The sequence below is a fragment of the Danio rerio genome, chromosome 2 (assembly GCF_049306965.1).
Source record: "Danio rerio strain Tuebingen ecotype United States chromosome 2, GRCz12tu, whole genome shotgun sequence".
NCBI classification, from domain to species: domain Eukaryota; kingdom Metazoa; phylum Chordata; class Actinopteri; order Cypriniformes; family Danionidae; genus Danio; species Danio rerio.
The window spans coordinates 25,945,308-25,965,412 of NC_133177.1; the positions used below are offsets into that span (position 1 = coordinate 25,945,308).

Consider the following 20,105-nt stretch of genomic DNA (forward strand, 5'->3'; position numbering starts at 1 on the left):
ATCATAATCCAGTCTGATGTATTGGGGCTCTTCCATTCATTGGCGAATGGATAAAGGCCTTCTGTTTACTCAATCTCATTTAAGATTTTAACCAATGTTTCCAGAGGTGATTTAAATTAATGACAGTCATGACACGGATAAATTAAGACATTGAAATCACTTTGTGCCAGTTTTACATAAAAATTTGGTCAAAAGAAAACGTTTGATACAAAAGACTTCTGTAAAACAGTTGATAAATCCAGCCCTTGTTTCTAGAAATCCTCAGTTGTTTGTGTGAGTTTTTCAGTTCGCATAGTCAAGTATGTTCATCAAGCTATAACATTTATTGATCCAAGACAAACATTATTTTAAATTCATTAAAAAAGTGTAACAATCCACAATTTGCTCCAATAACCACACAAAGGCAAGGTTTCCATAAACACTTTATAATAGGATTTTGATCTAACAGGTAAACACAGTTTGCTCAATGACATGGCTTTTTCTCTTAAATACTTTCCATTCTATAAAGAAAACTGTAAAAATATTGAATCATAACTAATTAAAAGATCTCTGGGCTGAGAGAGAGAGAGAAAGAGAGAGAGAAAAAGAGAGAGAGAGAGAGTGTGAGGATGGCCAGCTGTACTGTGGGGTCCTGATGGGGCTCTGATGGTTTTGGGGTGGGACAGCGGAGGCGGAGCTTCACCGTGATGATGGCGTGGTGTTGCCGTTCAGAGCAAACCTGAAACAAAACAAAAGCAAATCAAAAGCAGCAATTATGGCACCTTTTAAAAAGATATTGAACATTATTTAATAATACTGTAAATACTGAAATGAGTGATAAAGACCATTTTAGCCATTTCAGCATTTGCCAGTAAAATGGAGTCAAATATTTACAATAGTTATCTCAAGCTGACATTCTTAGAAATCGCATCGCATCTGCTCATATTTTGATGTGAATTTTTCATATTTTTAAAATAGCAGGATATTAGAATATTTGGCCACCACATTTTGTAAATGATTCTGTTAAACTTGTTTTTGGTAATTAATGATGCACAATCTAGATTTATTCATGTAAATATAAAATTAATGTAGGCAATCTAGAGATTTGTACAACACTGGCTCTCTTGATTTGTCTCACTCTCTCTCTCTCTCTTAGGATTTTCAAATAATCTATATTGAATATCAAACAGACCACCAAAGATAAGTCAAACAGGCTCAACTGGCCTCCATTAACCTGGTCTGACCAACAAGTGTGCTTCACTAGATCAATTTGTGTTCATTGACAGATATGCGTAGCACCTCGGACAAAGTCCCTGCATTCCCAAATTTTAAAAACAATTCAACTAATGGTTGTGTGGTTACAACTGACTTTATTATTACAAACCATCCATAAAACAGTTGAAAACTGGGAGGATTATCTCATCCGTTTATCACTAATGTTTTACACGTCGTGACTAAAAAAATTTGGTCATCCAATCAGATTGTCACTTTTGTTCATATGCCTTGAGCTGCTGTAGTAAAACCGGACGTGGTGGTGCTTTTTGTGTTTCATTCCACTTCATTTTCTTTCATGGGTTGTGACTTTGTGGGCTTTAGTGGAGGAACTTCAACAGAAGTGGAAGAGCTTACACAATAAATACACAAGGAAAAATCATAAGGGTGACTAAGTTGCGCAGCACCACCTTGTGTACATCTGTTTTTTCCATTAAGCGTCATCTAACATCAGGGAGTGATTTTGCACGTCCACTAAGCTCATTGTCAGTGAAAATTGTAAGTCCAAGTCAGCTTTATTGTCAATTGAACCACAAGTACAGGACATACAGAGAATCGAAATTACGTTACTCTCAGACCCTAGGTGCCTAATGTATAATACGAATACAAAAAGTAGAGTTTTAAGAAAGAATTTAAAATAAAGGGCATGAATGTCAAAGAAACATGTCCAAAACGCAGGGGGTAAACATCCTGAACAGCACAAGGCTTTAAAAGTCTTTATGACTAAAGAGTTCACAATGCTGCCCCAACACTTACAATTAAAAAAGGGTTTCAGCTCTATGCACTTGAATTAGGGCTGGGTGACTAATTGAAATTAAATCGCACACACAATAAAGCAAAGCTGCGAATGTCATTGTGTGATCACTAGTAAATCATCTCTGAAGGACAGATGGCGCTCTCAAGTCAAAACTCCAAACATCCATGAAGAAGAAACCCAGAAAATCATAAAATGTAAGGTCTAGATAGGATAGAGCTGCTCATACTTGCATCAATATAATGTCATTGTTTTGACACTGTACAACAATAATTAATATTTTTACATTTACTGTGAGGTGTTAGGTTTAGGGTTGGGTTTGGGTAGGTATTAATAAAATACAATTTAATGGGAAATGTAATAAATAATACTCAGTTTAATCACAGTGATTGCTCGGTTTAGTGTTGGGGTAGGGCTGAATGTTAATATAACACAATTAAATGGTAATTTTAATTAATGTTATAAATAATTCTCATTAAGTTCTGGCCACAGCTTTATCCCTTCTAGGAACAACCAAGACAAACAGCTGTCATTATCTCAGAGCAATAGTCTCAATTTAATTATCGGCCACTCAATGCAATTTAAATAGCTTGTCAGTGTACTGTAATGCTGTGTTTACACCAGACACAGAAGGAGCGTCAAGCACGAGTGATTTAGATGTTAAGTCAATGCAAACGGGGGAATAGACATCCTGCAGCGCAATACATGCGAATGCAGTGGCGCGAATGATGTGAATTGCGTGGTGTGAATGGCGCGATATGCGCAAATGGCACAGCGCGAATTGAGCATTTTGCACGTTTGACGTGCGTTTCGAGCAAATCGCTCGAGTTCGAAAATCGGAACTTCACCGGACATTTATGCCACGTTAACCAATCAGGAGCTTGCTCTTGTGGTGGCGGGATTATGACAAAGCACCTGTTGTTGATGTCCCGGGGGAAAATCCTCCTGCACACACCGACAACAGTTCACCAAACTGGACTCGGCTCAGTCAGAAGCACCGCTGAAAGCTTCCATCATCCAGGTTAAGTTTTTGGAGGAGTTTATGAGCTGACGGAGCTGGATGCACCTCTGAATGGAGCTAGTGGAATCAGACACTGCTCCAAATGAACTGACGCTGTTTTTCAGCCTTCATAAAGCACATAAGCACAGTTATTGTCTCAATCATTCCATGTTAGCCATTTAGCAATGAAGCTAGAGTCACCAGGCAGACAGAAGTTCTGCCCATGATGCGAATCGGCATCTGTTCTGAAGTGAATTTGACATGCGAATGAATCGGATTTGGTGCGCGAATAAAGCTGATGTTGACGTGTGAATAAAGCGAGTAAACTCAAATGTTGACGCGTCTATTATTACATGAATAGCACGATTTATCCACGCGTTCCCCATCTGATGTGAACACAGCATAAGAGGCCAATCACAAAGAGAGAACATTTCATTTCAGAGAACCAGAGGTTTGACAAAAAAAAAAAAAAAAAAAAAAAGAATTACTAATTACCGAACTGAACAACAGTTAATAAAACTAGGCTCGGCTCAGTCTGAAGCATCGCTGAAGGCTTTAATCATCTAGGTATAGTTTCTGGAGGAGTTGATGAACTCAGAGCTGGTGCACCACTGAAACTGCGAACAAATCGCTGTTTTTCAGCCTTCCTAAAGCATAGCTACTCTCTAATAAAATCCATGTTAGCCATTTAGCAACAAAGCTAGTCACCGGACAAACAGAAGCCCTGTCCATGATGCGAATCCGTGTCCATTGTCAAGTCAATTTGACGCGTGAATGAAGCTAATTTGACATGCAAATGAAGCTAGTAAATTCAAAATGTTTATGCGCGATTTATCCACGCGTGCCACATCTGGTGTGAACACAGCAATACAGCTCTAGAAAACTCAAAACAGTAGTCGTGATGACAATACAAACACTGTCACCTCAAAGGAAACCCCGCCTCTGCTTTCATTTGATTGGAGAATGATAAAAATGTAACTGACATGCTTGTTTTTTTCTGCCCATAGTTGACTTTTTTCAACTGCAGGTTCACAGCACACAAAGGCTAAAATGCAAGGCGCAGCAGGCAGTTAAAATACGAGGCACACAGGGCACATAAGCTGCGCGTATAACACTCGCTGCCATTGGTAAACCATTTAAAAAAAGTGCCTGAAGGCAAAATACACATTCGGTATGACCAAGGCCTAACTATGTAGCAAAAAATACTCTAAAAGCACATGCTTGAACCCTCAACTACAGTATAATGTGACAGATTTACACTTATATGGTCCTCTGTTTATTAACCACAGTGCTTTCCCTCATACAGATGTGTTGCTGACCTGCACACTCTCTCCATGATGTGTGTGACCAGGAGGTCAGAGATGCCCGGGCAGGACTCTTCTGCCAGATTGAAGGCATTCTCCAGCTCCTCTATGGCACCCATTCCTCCTCCACACGCTCTCCTCTTCTCCTTCAGCTGGACAGCAGACACACACACTCACTTAACACTGCCATATATACAGCTTATCACACTTTACTGCTGCTTTATCTGATACCGCTGTGATAAAAAGCATAAAGCTATCAGTGAGAACAACACTCAAGGTGTCTGATTATGAACAGAAAGCGAGAATGAGATTTACCTCTCTGAAGATCGGAGAGACCAGCGCTGACAGACATTGAGATTTGGGCTGTCTCTTTACCGTCTCAGCCGCCTGCGGACAAAACATTCAGGTTTATGCAGGGATTTAGAACATGCTGGTATTTTAGTATAAAGCTGATGCTGACAAAAAAAGTAGCATTTTGATCATTTTGTTATGTTTTTGACCCTTTTTAAATAGTTTTTATCATTTATATTAAGTATAATTCTAGAATTCTCTGATTTATAGTAACAAACAGCGTTGTCATGATATCATTAATTCATGTTTCGATACTATAATAATAATAATAATACATTTTATTTGTAATGCGCTTTTCTTAGCCTCAAAGCGCTACAAGGCAAAATACTAATAAAAAGGCAAGCAGAAACAGCACAACAATAAAAAAAATGCAATAAAACAATAAGAATATGAACCATAAGAGAATAAAAAGTTTACAAATTGATCAGATGGGTAGGCTATCCTACGAACTTTTTATAAGAAGCTAATTAGTAGTTTGAACAACCAACACTGCATCAGTCTCTGCTAATGAGTTAATGATCTGAATCAGGTGTGTTTGATTAAGGAGACATGGGAAATGTGCAGAGCTGGTGGTCCTCCAGGAACATGGTCGAGAAGTAAGCATTAAAGTGTGACCAACAATGAAAAAATACTCCCATAATCCCATTTTTACTAGAGTCAAAGAACAAAATAATAATAATTTATTAACAAAACATATAATTCCTTGATAAACACTACTAGTAATTAAATGATAATTCAAGTCTCAAAAAAAAAAAAAAAAACTAAATACACCCCACATATAAAAAAACGAGTAAAAACAAAATGTCAGTAATCTTGCTGACAAATATAAACAAACACAAAAACACAAGTTGTTAATATTTTAAGTAGAATGCCATGCAAACATACTATTTTTATATCTGATATGTGCAACAGGAGCAGGGAAGATACGGAGGCATTCATTTGTGTTATCTGAACATTATGTTCCCTTTTTAAATAAATCTCTTCCCCTTTTAGAAGCTAATACACATATATGGACATGTCCACTTTCAAGCACATTATAGAGTTGTCTAAAATAGCTCACCCCGTTACAGCAGATTTACTTCACAAACAATGTTGGGACTTTTCAAAAAGTTAGTCAAGTACAGCAATTACATTAAAATACTTTGTTACAGTCCACCATTGAATATCATAACAATAATTACGTGCAAAATTATTTATATTTCGAGTCATTTTTTATTCTAAAATACTAAGTATGTCTAAATTCAATTAGTTTTTAGAACTTAACTCTTTTAGAAGGGAAATTTGCATAATTAGACACAAAAATTGTATCAAGACGTTCATTAAATGCAGCAGTGTAAATGCTCCCATTTAATGACCTCAACATCTAAATACTATACTTTAAATCCAAGGTCACACTGCACTTTTTGCCCCATAGACTTCCATTCATACACATGCGAATGCGGCAGACTGGAAACGCAAGCTTGTGCATCAGGTTTCACAGTTTGCCATGTTGAAAGGTTCAAGCTTAGTGAACTCTGACCTGCAAAATCACATCACGTGGCTGTGTGAGACCAATCCAAGATCAAAACATGACCTCTCTGTACAGAAATTTAAAATGTGGACCAATCGCTGGCTTCTTAAATGTCTAATCATCTTGTTTAATCCCGCCCCTTATCGCAGTACCGCATCAGAGTACCACACTATACACTATGCACTCATGCACTATGTACTTATGCACTTACACACTCAACAGGATAGTATATGTATGTAGTGTCGTCCCAAATGGCACACTAACGTTTTTTTACTAAGCCGAAATTCAAACCGTTTTCCTGATGACGTTTGCCAAATCAGTGAAATAAACAACCGAATTATCAAATATTACCTGCCGTGAGTATTGCCACATTCACCATCAGGAGGTGCTATAATCCCTCTTGAAGAAAAATTTTGCTTTCACCATCCAAAACAAATAAAGTTATCCAACATGTGCGCCCGATAGCTCCACCCCTTCCGCTACGTGAGCAAACCTGCGGTCGTCGAGTGCGTGAAGTGTCCATCATTACACACTTCATTTTAGCGGTGGAATGAGTGCATCATCCGGGTAATTAAAGTGCACTTATTATTTTTAGAGTTTTTAGTGTGAACACACTACTTATACTATTTATACTACAAAATGGTGTAGAATAGTGCATAAGTATGTGATTTGGGATGCAGCTTCAGTGTTTCTCAACTGCAGTACTCAGGCCCTCCTGCCCTACACATTTTGTATGTGTTCCTTACTTAACACACCTGATTCAGATCATCAGCTTGTTAACAAAGAGATCCATCATACTTGTGTGTCAAATAAGAGGACCGGAATTGAGAACCAATGCTTTAACTAGAAGTACAAAAAAAGAGAATAGGATATCTGCTGCCTTTAAATCAAATTTAAGACCTTTAGAAGCTATAATAAATTTACAGAACAAACCTGTACAATCTCAATACAAGATCATATTTTAGATCATTTTAAGCTTAACCTCAGATTATCAACAGCTACATTCATTACCATTACGTTTGTGTCTTTTGCAGCAACTCACACGAGTTCACGTTTTTAAGACGGCGTATCCAGTTGAAATTATAAAATTTTTGCCACCTTAATGTCAGTTTCAAAGCAGTGGACCAATCAGAAAAACTCAGAAATGGGACAAGCGTTGCAAGCTTCAGTTTACAGTAACAAGTTTGATTTAGACATGGTTGACAAGTTGCTTTTTAAAAAAACCTTTCCTTTCTTGCATTATAGATGTAGATGTGTTGTGTGTGAAGGACCTCTAAGAGTACAAAAGGCAAATAAGCAGCTTCCTGATGTGCATTCTGAAACACAATATCATTACATATCAATAAACAAGTAATAATACAGTGGTCCCACGCTATAACATGGTTCACTTTTCGTGGCCTTGCACTTTTGCGGATTTCGTGTAATTTGACATTCTTTTTTTCTACAGCGCATTATGTTCTGCATCCTGATAAGCGCATTGTGTTCTGCGTCCTGACTTGCTGTACACCATTGTCAATCAATATCCTCTGTGCAGAGTCTCCTGTACTGTACAGAATGTGTCCAGCTTGCCATATTTACAGAAATCTTCAAATCGCTAGCATTGACACTCTGAAGTGCTGGACTGTATTTTTGCTATTGTATGTAAAGTTCTCTCCACAACGTCGAACAAAACGTTCTGCACTGTCAAAGGCACCTGCGGTAGCACCCAAAAGGCAGAGGAAGATGCTCACCATCGCACAAAAAGTTGGACTTCTGGACATGCTAAAGGAAGGTAAAAGTTTTGCGAGTGTAGGACATCATTACGGAATAACTGAATGAAGATTAAATGGTTTTGATCTTTGGTTTCTTATACTAGACTTGTTTTTCTATGAAGGTTTGAACTTTGAGAGTTTTTAAACAAGAGAGAAAAGTGTTAAAATGTTAATGCCTGTTTGAGAAAAGTGTATAAAGTGTATAGTGAGGGGTTTTACAGCCTTAAAACATCAATAATAATTGTAAAAAAAATAATGCTATTTTGAGGATTTCACCTATTATTGGTTATACATCCATGAATGCTACATTTACGTTTTATTTATACTGACTTTAAATGTAATATTATTTTTGTTAAGGTATCAAAAACAGTACAAATTCAAGGATAAATTTTGGTATTATGTAATTTACAATGACAGAATAAAACATCTGCTTTGCTGACACCATTTAAGTTTTGGGGCTTTAATGTTGGTCTCATCACCTCTGAGTAGGGCTGCTTGATTTTGGGAAAAATCATAATTACGATTATTTTGGTCATAATTGTAATCACGATTATTCCAAACGATTATTAGTTGTAGTCAAAATTATTAGCACTCCTGAGAATTTTTTTTTTAAAAGAAATATTTCCCAAATTATGTTTAACAGAGCAAGGAATTTTAACAGTATTTCCTCTAATATTTTTTCTTCTGGAGAAAGGCTTATCTGTTTTGTTTTGGCTAGAATAAAAGCAGATTTTAATATTAAGAAAGCTCTTTTAAGGTCAATATTATAAGCCCCTTTAGGCAATATATATTTTTGATTGTATAACAGTAGTTTCTTCTGCAGACAATGAACTGCCTATTTACCCTAATTAAGCCTTTGAATTTGAATGCTTGTATTTAAAAAAATATCTAGTCTAATATTATGTGCTGTCATCATAGCAAAGATAAAATAAATAAGTTATTAGAAATGAGTCATTAAAACTATTATGTTTAGAAATGTATTGAAAAAAAACTTCTTTCCATTAAACAGAAATTGGGGAAAAGGGTTGCTAATATTCAGGAGGGCTAATAATTCTGACTTCAACTGCATATATACAGTTATTTTCCACCCTGCAAAGGAAAAAGAAATAAATAAAATAGAATAAAAATATGAAACAAACTGTGCTTTAAGCATCTTCACTGTAAGAAAAACACTTTAGCTACAAAAGTCTTCAGTCAAGAGCACTGAGGGTTTTTCTCGTTGTTTTATTAATAATGATAAAAAAGGCGGCAGTAAGAATTGCGCGCTGTTACTTTAATGTTTTTGCTTTCACGTGTCTTTTGATCCTTATTGCAAAATGAAGGTAATAAGAATAATCACTAAACACTGCGTTTTGACACCTATTTGACCTTTAAGCGCTCACGTTAAGATGACTTTAGATGTCTGTGCTCTGCTCGTCACAGTGTGTGAATGAGACCAAGTGCAGACCACATGCTGTCTGCGCGCCTCACACACATAAGCATTCGGTCTTTCGCGCTTTTAAGAGCAACAAGTGAGGAGAACTGGAAAGGGGGTGGTAAATAATGGAATAATCATTTATCTTGATTAATGATTTTTCATAATCGTTAGAAGCCAAAATCGAAATCGGATTTTCGATAAATTGCACAGCCCTACCTCTGAGTCTGTGTTTGTGTAGCCCTTCTGGAGCTTGTTCATGGAGCTGGGCCGAACTGTGGGGAACGTCCACACAGGACAGTGGTCTCTATCATCACCATCACCATCCCTGTATGAGTACGAGGAGAAACAGAGAACGGTTTCAATTCATAGCTAGAACTTATGAGGATCAATATAGCAGAGCTCAAATTAAAAGGCCAGTTGTCATGTAATAAATAATGAATAATACATCATGATGAATTACAGTGCGGTTATTGATCATTCAGTATATGCATTACAATGGATGGACGGCGTACATGTCAGAATCATCAGAGCTAGACTCATCTCCGTGGCCCTCAGACTTCCATCGGCGGTATCGGTCGATCAGCTCTGTCAGATAAGACGTTTTCTTGGTGTATCGTGTGATGAATTTGTGCTTTAATAATTCCTTGGCTGTGGGCCGCTGCATAAAACAAGAACACAGTAATGCCATGCTCAGAATACACAACGTCATGACGGCCTCATTTAGGAAATATTAAGATGTCTAACTATAACCATCGCTTAATCATGTAATTTAAAAATTAGCCACATTACTGGTCAAAAGATTGTCATTTGATGTTTTAGATCTTAAAGGGATACTTCACCCAAAACCTGTCATCATTTACTCATCTGCCACTTGTTCCAAACCTGTTTCAGTTTCCTTATTCTGTTGAACACAAAGGAAGATATTTTGTAGAATGCTGCGGAAAAGACTGCCATTAACCTGTATAGTATGTTTTGTTCCTAGTATGAATGTCGATTGCTGCTTTTTTTCCAACATTTTTTATTTTTTCTGCAGTAGAACATTAAAGTCAGAGAGAAAAATAAATTTTAAGTTTATTATGCTAGCTCACATTATTTTTCTTAAGGTGAACAATTATCTGAGGAAGTTATTTATAATACTGAACATTGTAATGCCCATGCTACTGTGATGGTTGGGTTTAAGGTTGGAAGTCATTAATGGTTGGGGTAGGTGACAGGTGTAGACATAAATAAAACACAATGTCTTAGTTAAATTAATAATTAATATAAATAATTTTTCTTCACTTGCACATGCACGTCCACTACACACTTGACCTGATCCAGTACATCATCGTGCTACAGGCTGCAGCAATCTACAATCTACCATCTATGCATTAAAGGTGTAATGTATACAGTTGAAGTCAGAATTATTAGCCCACCTTTGAATTTTTTTTCTTTTTTTAATTTTCCAAATGATGTTTAACAGAGCAAGGAAATGTTTACAGAATGTCTGATAATATTTTTAACTTCTGGAGAAAGTCTTATTTGTTTTATTTCGGCTAGAATATAAGCAGTTTTTATTTTTTAAAATACAAATTTTGGGTCTTGAAAAAATCTAGTAAAATATTACTTTCATCATGGCAAAGATAAAAATAAATGTCATTAGAAATTAGTTATTAAAACTATTATATTTAGAAATGTGTTGAAAAAAAATCTTCTCTCTGTTAAACAGAAACTTGGGGAAAAAATAAACAAGGGGGCCAATAATTCTGACTTCAACTCAATATACACAAAATAAAATAATACATAATTATAAAACCCTATTTCTTCTAATCAGTCAAAATCTGACCATTTGCTTCAGCATTTTGGAGTGGTGGTCCTTCACTGCTGATGTCAGTTTGATGACTTTTGCCACATATGAGAAAACAAAGAGCAAAAGAAAGCCCCATCCCATACTCAATATTCAGTTTCAGTTGCAAGTACATCAACACTGAATTAAAAGTCTAAATAAAAGCAGAAAAAAAGCCATTCACTTTTTCTTTCCCACTATTAATGGCTCCTTCCTCTCAATTTAAATCTTGATTTCTCAAGAACTTTGTTGTTTTACTGGAAAAAAGACTACATCTCGGATGATCTGAGGATGAAAAAATTAACAGGGAATTTACACTTTTGGGTGAACTATCCCTTTAAATGCATGTCACACTCTTGTAGCCAGATCTTGCTAGCAAAACAAATCTTCATCAAAAATTTGGCCAGTATTGCATATTGGGAAATCCTGTCATATAACTGAAATACTCACAAAGCGAGGGTCTTTATTGAGGCAAGCCTCAACGAACTCTTTGAAGGGTTTGCTGTAGGAGCCCTCCAGCGTTGGAGGAGTGTTTTTGGGAATGAGAAACAAAACTCGCATTGGATGCAGGTCCGAGTTTGGGGGTTCCCCCTTCGCCAGTTCAATAGCTGTAATTCCCAAGGACCAAATGTCTGCCTGCAGTCAAAAAACAAACCATCTTTGTTTATGTCATGAAAAATTCCCACAAATAAACATTACATAAACATTCCAGAAAAAAAATATTAGCTGCTACTATGCTAAAACGTACTTTGATTGGTTTCCATGCCTACCACTTTAAGAAAAAAAAAAGCACTGATGAACAGTTTTACCACTCCAGCCTTTCTGCTGAACGTGTGCTTTCACAGCTCTGCAGCCTCATTAATATTCAGCTTGCTCTACTACACGCTCAGAATCATTCATCCGGATATCCTCACCTTAAAGTCATACGCAGACTGTTTGATGACCTCAGGAGCCATCCAGAAAGGAGTCCCCACGAAAGTGTTTCTCTTGATCTGGGTGTCTGTGAGCTGTCCTGCCACCCCGAAGTCTGCCAGCTTCACGTCACCCTGCTCAGACAGCAGCACGTTGGCAGCTGCGGCGACAAGACACAAATGTGAATCATCGGCACTGAATACAACTGATCAACCGAAAATGAAGCCTGATGGAGTAGGCAGACGTGTGGGTGATCACACCTTTGATATCACGGTGAATCTTCCTTTCCGAATGCAAGTATTCCAGTCCCTTCAGAATCTCCCTCAGTATAGTGGCGATGTACGTCTCTTCTAGCGGGCCTGGTTTCAACTAAGGGTGGAGGAAAGGAAGAAGATTTAGTAGTTTCTGAGTCCAGCTTTCTTTCTTCAATAGAGCATTAAAGGATGTTTTTAGCTGAAACTGTGGTGCTACAGTAAGAAGAGTGGAAGGAAGCGTATACAAGCAAGAAAAATGAATACCAGTGGCTTCTGGCGATACACTCTCACTCTCAATTTCTGTTATGTTATCAATAACCACAGTTTCAGCTAAAATGTTTTACTGTAGACAAACAGATACCTACATTACATAAAGGGATAGTTCACGACAAAACAGAAGATTCTGTGATCATTTTCTTGCCCTTCACTTGTTCAAAATTTATTAGAGGAATTTTCTTCTGTTGAACACAAAGGAAGATATTCTGAAAAATGTTGGTTGCCATCCATCCTAAATTGCATTTGAAAATAGTTAAGCCTCATTCACACTATGAGCGCCTCGCAGCGGCAAAGCGACAAGCGACCGTTAATTTCAATGGAAATCAAGAGACTTACAGTGACCTCTGTCTATGCGAGCGACATCGACTGTTGGCGACAAAGTGGGCATGTTGAGCGATACAGCACAGTTGAGAATGCTTCAACTTTATTCAAATGAAGAGCGACTTTCTTGAGTGACAGGCAATAGGAGCACCAGTAAAGCTCATGTGATCTTCTCAGATCGCTTAGAGGCTGGTTGTATTTGTGCTGTATAGACCTACACAGACCTGCGTTTGAAGCAGGTCGCCACCCAGAGTGACAGGCAGCTACAAAGTCGCTGCTAGTGTGAATGGGGCATTAGTATGTCCCAAGTCATAGTATATTGAAATGAGTATTTCAAATTTACCCTGAGGGTAGAAGTTTGAAGTGCTGTTCAGTGCTAACTCTAAACACTACGCTTGCCCATACTATTAATACATCGCATGTTAGACATGAACTTGGTTAGAACTACAAAAGACGAGTGAAAGTATTAAACCACATTCATAGCAGACGTACAAAAAAGGACGTGTGAGGTTTGTGAAGAGGTTTGGTAAAGATGTTTGAATGACTGTTACTTAATATCTAACCTATTGGAAAATATTAAAATCTCTGTAATATTTTATCTGTAATAATTTTGCTTTTACAGTTGAAATCAGCATTTTTCTCTCTCCTTGGATTTTTTTTCTTTTTTTAAATATTTCCCAAATGACAAGGAACAAGAAAATTTTCACAGTATGCCTGATAATATTTTTTCTTCTGGAGAAAGTCTTATTTCGGCTAGAATAAAAGTCTTTAATTTTTAAAAACATTTTACGGTCAAAATTATTAGCCCCTTTAAGCTATATATTTTAATGATAGTCTACAGAACCAAACCATCGTTATACAATAACTTGCCTAATTACCATAACCTGCCTAGTTAACCCAAGTAACCTAGTTAGGCCTACAAATGTCACTTTAAGATGTATAGAAGTGTCCTGAAAAATATTATTTACTGTCATCATGGCAAAGACAAAATAATTAATTAAATGGAACTATGAACTATGAAAGTCGATGGGTCCCATTAACAGGCATTCTTTAACATGACTTGTTTTGTGTTCAACAGAACAAAGAAACTCAAAAAGGTTTAAAAACCACTAAATAATAATCTTGAGGTGAACAACTCCTTTAAACATTATATTTTCACTTCTAGATGAACTATCCCTTTTAGATTACATAAACTCACAAATATAGAATGATAATAAAATACTCCAAAAGGTGAAGAGCTAATGTTGTTCTACTTACCAGATCTAAAGCTGAGCCACCTCCTAAATACTCCATAATGATCCACAGCTTAGTTCCCTATAGACAATAAAAAAAAAGTGTCACATGACATTTTTTAAACATGGAATTTATGTTTCAATACGACTTTTCATGTGGCTTTAAAAAACCTTCATTACAGGCATTGCTGCATGAAGAACCTTTAACGTTTTTAGAAATTTCCATTGCACACAAGGTTATTTATAGCTTAAATTTAAAACGGTTCTTTAAACGGCCCTATTTTGGAACATTTGTTTTAGGTGCAAACTTTCATTCCTGGAAGAACTTGTTATTTTACAACTGGTATTTTGCAAGTATGTAAACACAGAGGAATGTTCATTCATTCGTTCTCTTTGGGCTTAGTCCCTTTATTCATCAGGCGTCACCACAGTGGAATGAACGGCCAACTTATCCAGTACGTTTTACACAACAGATGCCCTTCCAGCTGCATCCCAATAATGGGAAACACACATACCTACACATACACTACAGTCAATTTAGTTTCTTCAAAAGAGGAATGTATAAAATCAGAAAATGTACTTCAGGCTGAAACAGGATATATATTGCAATAAAATTGCAAAATTTTTATCGATGAAAAAGTAGATGGATGGCAGTCATTTGGAACATGCAATGTCGACAAAAAATATAATCAAGATTTTTAAACATTTTGCTTTTTGGCTGGTTTAGGTTGTCTGAAAAGTAAACAAGCAATTGCAGTCATACAACCTGTTTCCCACTAAGGGCGTACTCCCACTATGTACAGTTGCCTTGAACCGAGCCAAAGCACGCTTGTCCCCCCTCCCGTCTTCCCCAACGGCCCACACTCACATTACATTTGGGCCTGGGTACACTTTCGCCATCGATGATGCGCTGTTCAGGAAGCGCTTTCGCACAGCACAGAGGAGATTTCTTTAGTTATATTGTTTTAGTCTTTTGGGATGAAGTGACACCCAGTCAATTATTTCGCTGTACAGATCAGCCACTTTTAAAGCTCATAAACAACCATAAAGTGCTGGTGCTGCAGGAAATATGAGGTTTGCTAAAGGTGCAGCTGTCGTGCAATGAGGGGTTTGCGTCTTTAATAAGCTACAACAGTTTGAGTTCATTGAACATTAAGAATGATTAATAAATCCATATGAAACTGTCCCTTAAATGTCACGTCTCGTCTCCAGTTTCGGGCTTCTCGTTTTGCTCTCACACTATAGCGTACTGTTCCTGAGCCCAAGTGAACCGCACTCTGGCATACCTCTTCCAACCAGGCCAGGGCCGGCCAAGTGAACTGCACCTGAGCCTGATCATAGCACTCACACTCCTCAAACGATCCAGGAAACGGGCCTGGGCATGGTTCGGATAGCATAGTGCGAGTATGCCCAAACATTACGCAAACATGCACATGATCACAATAGCCAATCAGTTGTGTTTAAGAATGTGCCCAACAGCGCTCAAATGTTAGTGGTAAATAGATATATTTAATATTACAGTACCGATTGGTACCGAACTCGATACTTTTAACAACTCTACTGTTAAGTACTAGATTTACTAAATCTTTCAATCAAAACAGCCAACTCATTTTTATGAAGAGATCTGACAATAACTGGCTCAAAGCAAGCTCCAGCTTGTTGACATTGAGATTGTTTCTTTTCCTTTTTACATTATCTGTTTGACTGTCAGAATATGCTGTATTATAGTTTTTGTCTTATAGTTTGAGTCATATAATTTTCTTTACTGGTTAAATAGATCATTGTGTTATGACATATTGTTTGTGAATTGAATTCTAATCTGTATGTTGTCACCCAGATGAAAGGATTAGGCACAATGCGTAGGTACACATTTTTAATAAACTAGTCATGTGAAAAGGATTTTTTCAACACTTTTGCAAGTGCTTTTGACTAATGATTTATTTTAAAAAGCTCCAGGTAGATTTATCTCCACACAATATGTGATTCTCTTCTCAGTATTGTTTTTTTTCTTCTGAAAATCATAATGACATTTGATTGTGGTTTAGAGGGAAATATTTTAGAATTAATATGAAAACTGTGTGTTAATTTGTTATATGTATTCAATATTTCACAAGGCTAAAGTAGTTAGGCAAGTATTACTGCTTGTGAAAACAAACTTTTTAGTTTAGTTTATTTGTTTACAGGGTAAATGCACATTACGGTGTAAATAAAAATTTGCCAGACTTAGGCAAGAATGGCTATTTCACATCTGTAGACCCCTTCCAGAATGTTACAAATTATTTTTTTTCCTTTGGGATAACATGCTGTCAAATCATTTCAACAGGCATTAACACAGTTCTTTCACGATGTCTTTAAAGGATGCTGCTATATTATTAAAATCCTGTTGTTTGTCTGTAGACGCCTGAGCCTCAAACAATGGGAGAGGGTACCTTCAGATATGAGCCGTAGTATTTGGTGACATAGGGACTGTCACACTGGCTGAGCACCGTGATCTCCTGCTGTATGTCCTCGATCTCATCTTCTGCCTCCTCCAGGTCGATGATCTTGATGGCCACCACCTCTTTAGTGCGATTGTTGATGCCTTTGTAGACCTCGCCAAATGACCCCTTCCCAATTCGCTCCTGCTTGGTGAAATACTCCTCCGGATCAAGCCGGGAATTCTGCGTTAAGAGAGACAGTGCAGTTATGATTTGAGCGACGATAAGAAATGTACCAGCAAATCAATTAGGACTGCAACTAACAATTACATTTATAATCAACTTTTAATTCTTCCATTTAATCAGACTGATTTTAAATATTACATAAAAAGGATATCAAAACAATTATTTGAAAAAAAAAATCAAAAATCAAAAGCCAGAACTACCACAAGGTAGACCACAATCGTTCATTCAAACTAGGGTTGCACGACATTGTAAAAATCTGATATTGCAATGTTTTATTTTTCTGTGATAAATATTGCGATAAAAATATTACAAAGCATATGGTTACCCCACATAAATACCTTGTTCAGTTGTTGTATTTAAAATATTGTCAGGTTTTTGTGCTCAAACAACTCTTGTATATGTACAGTTAAGGTCAGTATTATTAACCCCACTTTGATTTTTTTTTCTTATTTTAATAATTCCCAAATGATGTTTAACAGAGGAAGGAAATGTTCACAGTATGTCTGATATTTTTCTTATGGAGAAAGTCTTATTTGTTTTATTTTGGCTAGAATAAAAGCAGTCTTTAATTTTTTAAATACAATTTTTAGGTCAAAAGTATTAGCCCCTTTAAGCTAATTTTTTTTCCGATAGTCTACAGAACAAACCATCACTATACAATAACTTGCCTAATTACCATAACCTGCCCAGTTAACCTAGTTAAGCCTTTAAATGTGACTTTAAGCTGTATAGAAGTGTCTTTACTGCCATCATGACAAAGATAAAATAAATCCGTTATTGGAAATTAGTTATTAAAGATATTATGTTTAGAGATCTTGAAAAAAAAATCTGCTCTCCATTAAACAGATATTGAGGAGAAAAATAAACAGGGGCAAATAATTCCAACTGTATGTAGTTTCTTCCACATCTCATTCAAAGCCTTTTGTTTTGATTATATTTTTGTTATGGAACTGTAATGTGGTCAAGACTTGTCTGAATCTGTTTAACCCTTGTGTGCTGTTGAGGATGTTTTCATCCACTCTGGGCTGATTTAAAGTCATAATTTGGCCACAACTTTCTCTGTTTCGGCGAATGGAATCATTTTTTATATTTATGCCCCATTGACTTCCATCATGATGATATCCATTGACTGCAAAGCCATGACAGCACATAGTTATGCATACTTGACTGTTGGTGGATCAGGTAAAATAAACAACATTGTCGATTGGAGTTGTAGTGCAAAAACAACTGCGAACGTAGCGAAAGTGTAGTGAATTTGAACAGAGCACAAGGGATAAGCTGTGTTTCCCTGAAAATAACGGTACGCTTTAGAAAGTTCATCAGCCAATCAGAATGAAACATTTACAATCTGTGTGAACTAGAAGTTCCCTTATTCAAAATTTGTGTACAGAGAGGTCATAGTTAGTCTTCTTTTGGTCTTACAGGATGTGAAATCACAGGAAAAAGTTCACCAAGCTTAAACTTTAGAATCAAGTGACATGCAAAACTTATAGCGAACTTGTGTTTCTGGTCTGCTGCATTTTCATGTGGCCTTACAGTAGGAAGGGTGTGGCTAAGCCTATTTCGCCCAAGCTGTCAAACTGACATAATCAGAGAAGAACTGTCATTCCAGAGCAAATGCTTAGGTTTTGATTTTTTTTTAAAAAGTGAATGAACTTACAAAGATTAATTGGACACCCTAACACTTAAAACAATGTGCACTAGCAAAGAAAATATTGTAAATGTTGATTTTGTTTGGACTCTAAAAGCCCTGTCATATTTACGTACACACACACACACACAACAAACACTCATATATACAGTACACATATATACACACACAGATACACACAAACACACACACACACACACACACACCAAACACATATACACACACACACACACACACATGCATGCATGCATGCATGCATACAAATACACACAAAACTCCATTACAGATGTTGTGTTATAAATCAGTGGGCACTTTAAAACACAGACTACATCACATCTGCACAAACTAAAGCTGCTTCACTAAACAGCACGTTAATCTATACAATTTAACAGGACTGAAGCCGTAGCAAAAAGCAGACGCTTCATTAAACGGTTATCTTGACAACATAAAGTCAGGACCGCTTTAATTACTAAAAGAAAGAAATGTCATGACATGACAGCCTCCCCAAACGTTAATGTGATGCTACAGACAGCGAGATTAAAGCTCAGGGTGGATGCAGGATGAGCAGCTTCGGCAGGGCTGCGGATTTACCTGGTTCTGCATGTCGCGGAGGTGCGCCATCTCAGTGGATGAGAGCAGATGTAGCCTTTTCTGCCAAAGAAGGGGTGCTGACAAACTCTACAACGTTTTACTCTGGTTCCCCTGCTTAGCTAGCTAGCTTTTACATACAAAAACACCTCTGCATGTCCTGTTCGTCAGCCGCGTTTTCGGCCTCCAATCCCCTGATGGCGGACCCCGCAGCCTGGCGAGAATGACAGTTATGTGTCGTGTGACTCCATTTATGAAAGCATCAGCGTGCGAGCGAACCGCTTTCCGCGTGTTATTGTTTTATAACGATCAACGCAGGCTCGGGCGGCTCTTCATTTATTGCTTGCGGGAGAACAAAATAATAGGACCTACAGCGCATGCGCAGATTATGATTCAAGGAATGAGGAATTGTGGGAGTTGTAGTTGGACAGAAATTAAAATCCAAATTATTTTCCCATTTATCTTGTACGTTAGACCTTTGTGAACTCATTTGTCAATATGTTTCTGTGTAGTAATTGTACACTTTTCTTTTTTTACTTTTAATTTTGTTAAAGTACACATAAACTCAAAACTGACACATTGAATTTGTTTGCTCACAATGATGGTTTTATGGTTACAAATTCATCTGTACAAGTCATTAAGAAAAAAAAATGCCCTTGTAATCTTTAATTAGAAACTGAAAATGCTCTTCCTTATTGTTTTTCAGATCCGCTTGTTAAGTTGTGATGTATCAGTGTGTATGAAATACTGTTTTCGGGTCCAAGCCACTACTCGTTTATGAAAATATTAGTTTATGGCCACTTTTAGTAATAAATCACACTTTAAACTGAATTTTATATAAAATCATAGTACACAACATGCTTTGGACTTGTTGCTTCACCAATAACAAAATTTTAACATATTTTAAAAATGTATCACTTTCTGGCCATCTTATATTAGACATGGAAATATTTATTGTGATCGTGATTTTCACAAGTATTACATCGTTTTGTAAATGTTTATTATTACCATTTGATGAGTCTCCCCACACAGTTTGATATAGCAC

General features: G+C 36.9%; 1 protein-coding gene across 2 annotated transcripts; it reads right to left on the reverse strand.

Moving 5' to 3' along the window:
• Nucleotides 1-405: 405 nt before the first annotated feature.
• stk25b (serine/threonine kinase 25b) lies at nucleotides 406-19,420 on the reverse strand. 2 transcript variants are annotated; one of them, XM_005171203.6, is made up of 11 exons: nucleotides 19,064-19,420; nucleotides 16,588-16,818; nucleotides 14,184-14,240; nucleotides 12,336-12,444; nucleotides 12,078-12,235; nucleotides 11,614-11,799; nucleotides 9,833-9,996; nucleotides 9,555-9,663; nucleotides 4,625-4,696; nucleotides 4,325-4,461; nucleotides 406-718 (listed from the first exon to the last, which is right to left on the reverse strand). In XM_005171203.6, the coding sequence occupies exons 1-11, from the start codon at nucleotides 19,091-19,093 to the stop codon at nucleotides 679-681; spliced, it is 1,293 nt and encodes a 430-aa protein (XP_005171260.1). In that variant the 5' UTR covers nucleotides 19,094-19,420; the 3' UTR covers nucleotides 406-678.
• Nucleotides 19,421-20,105: the final 685 nt, after the last annotated feature.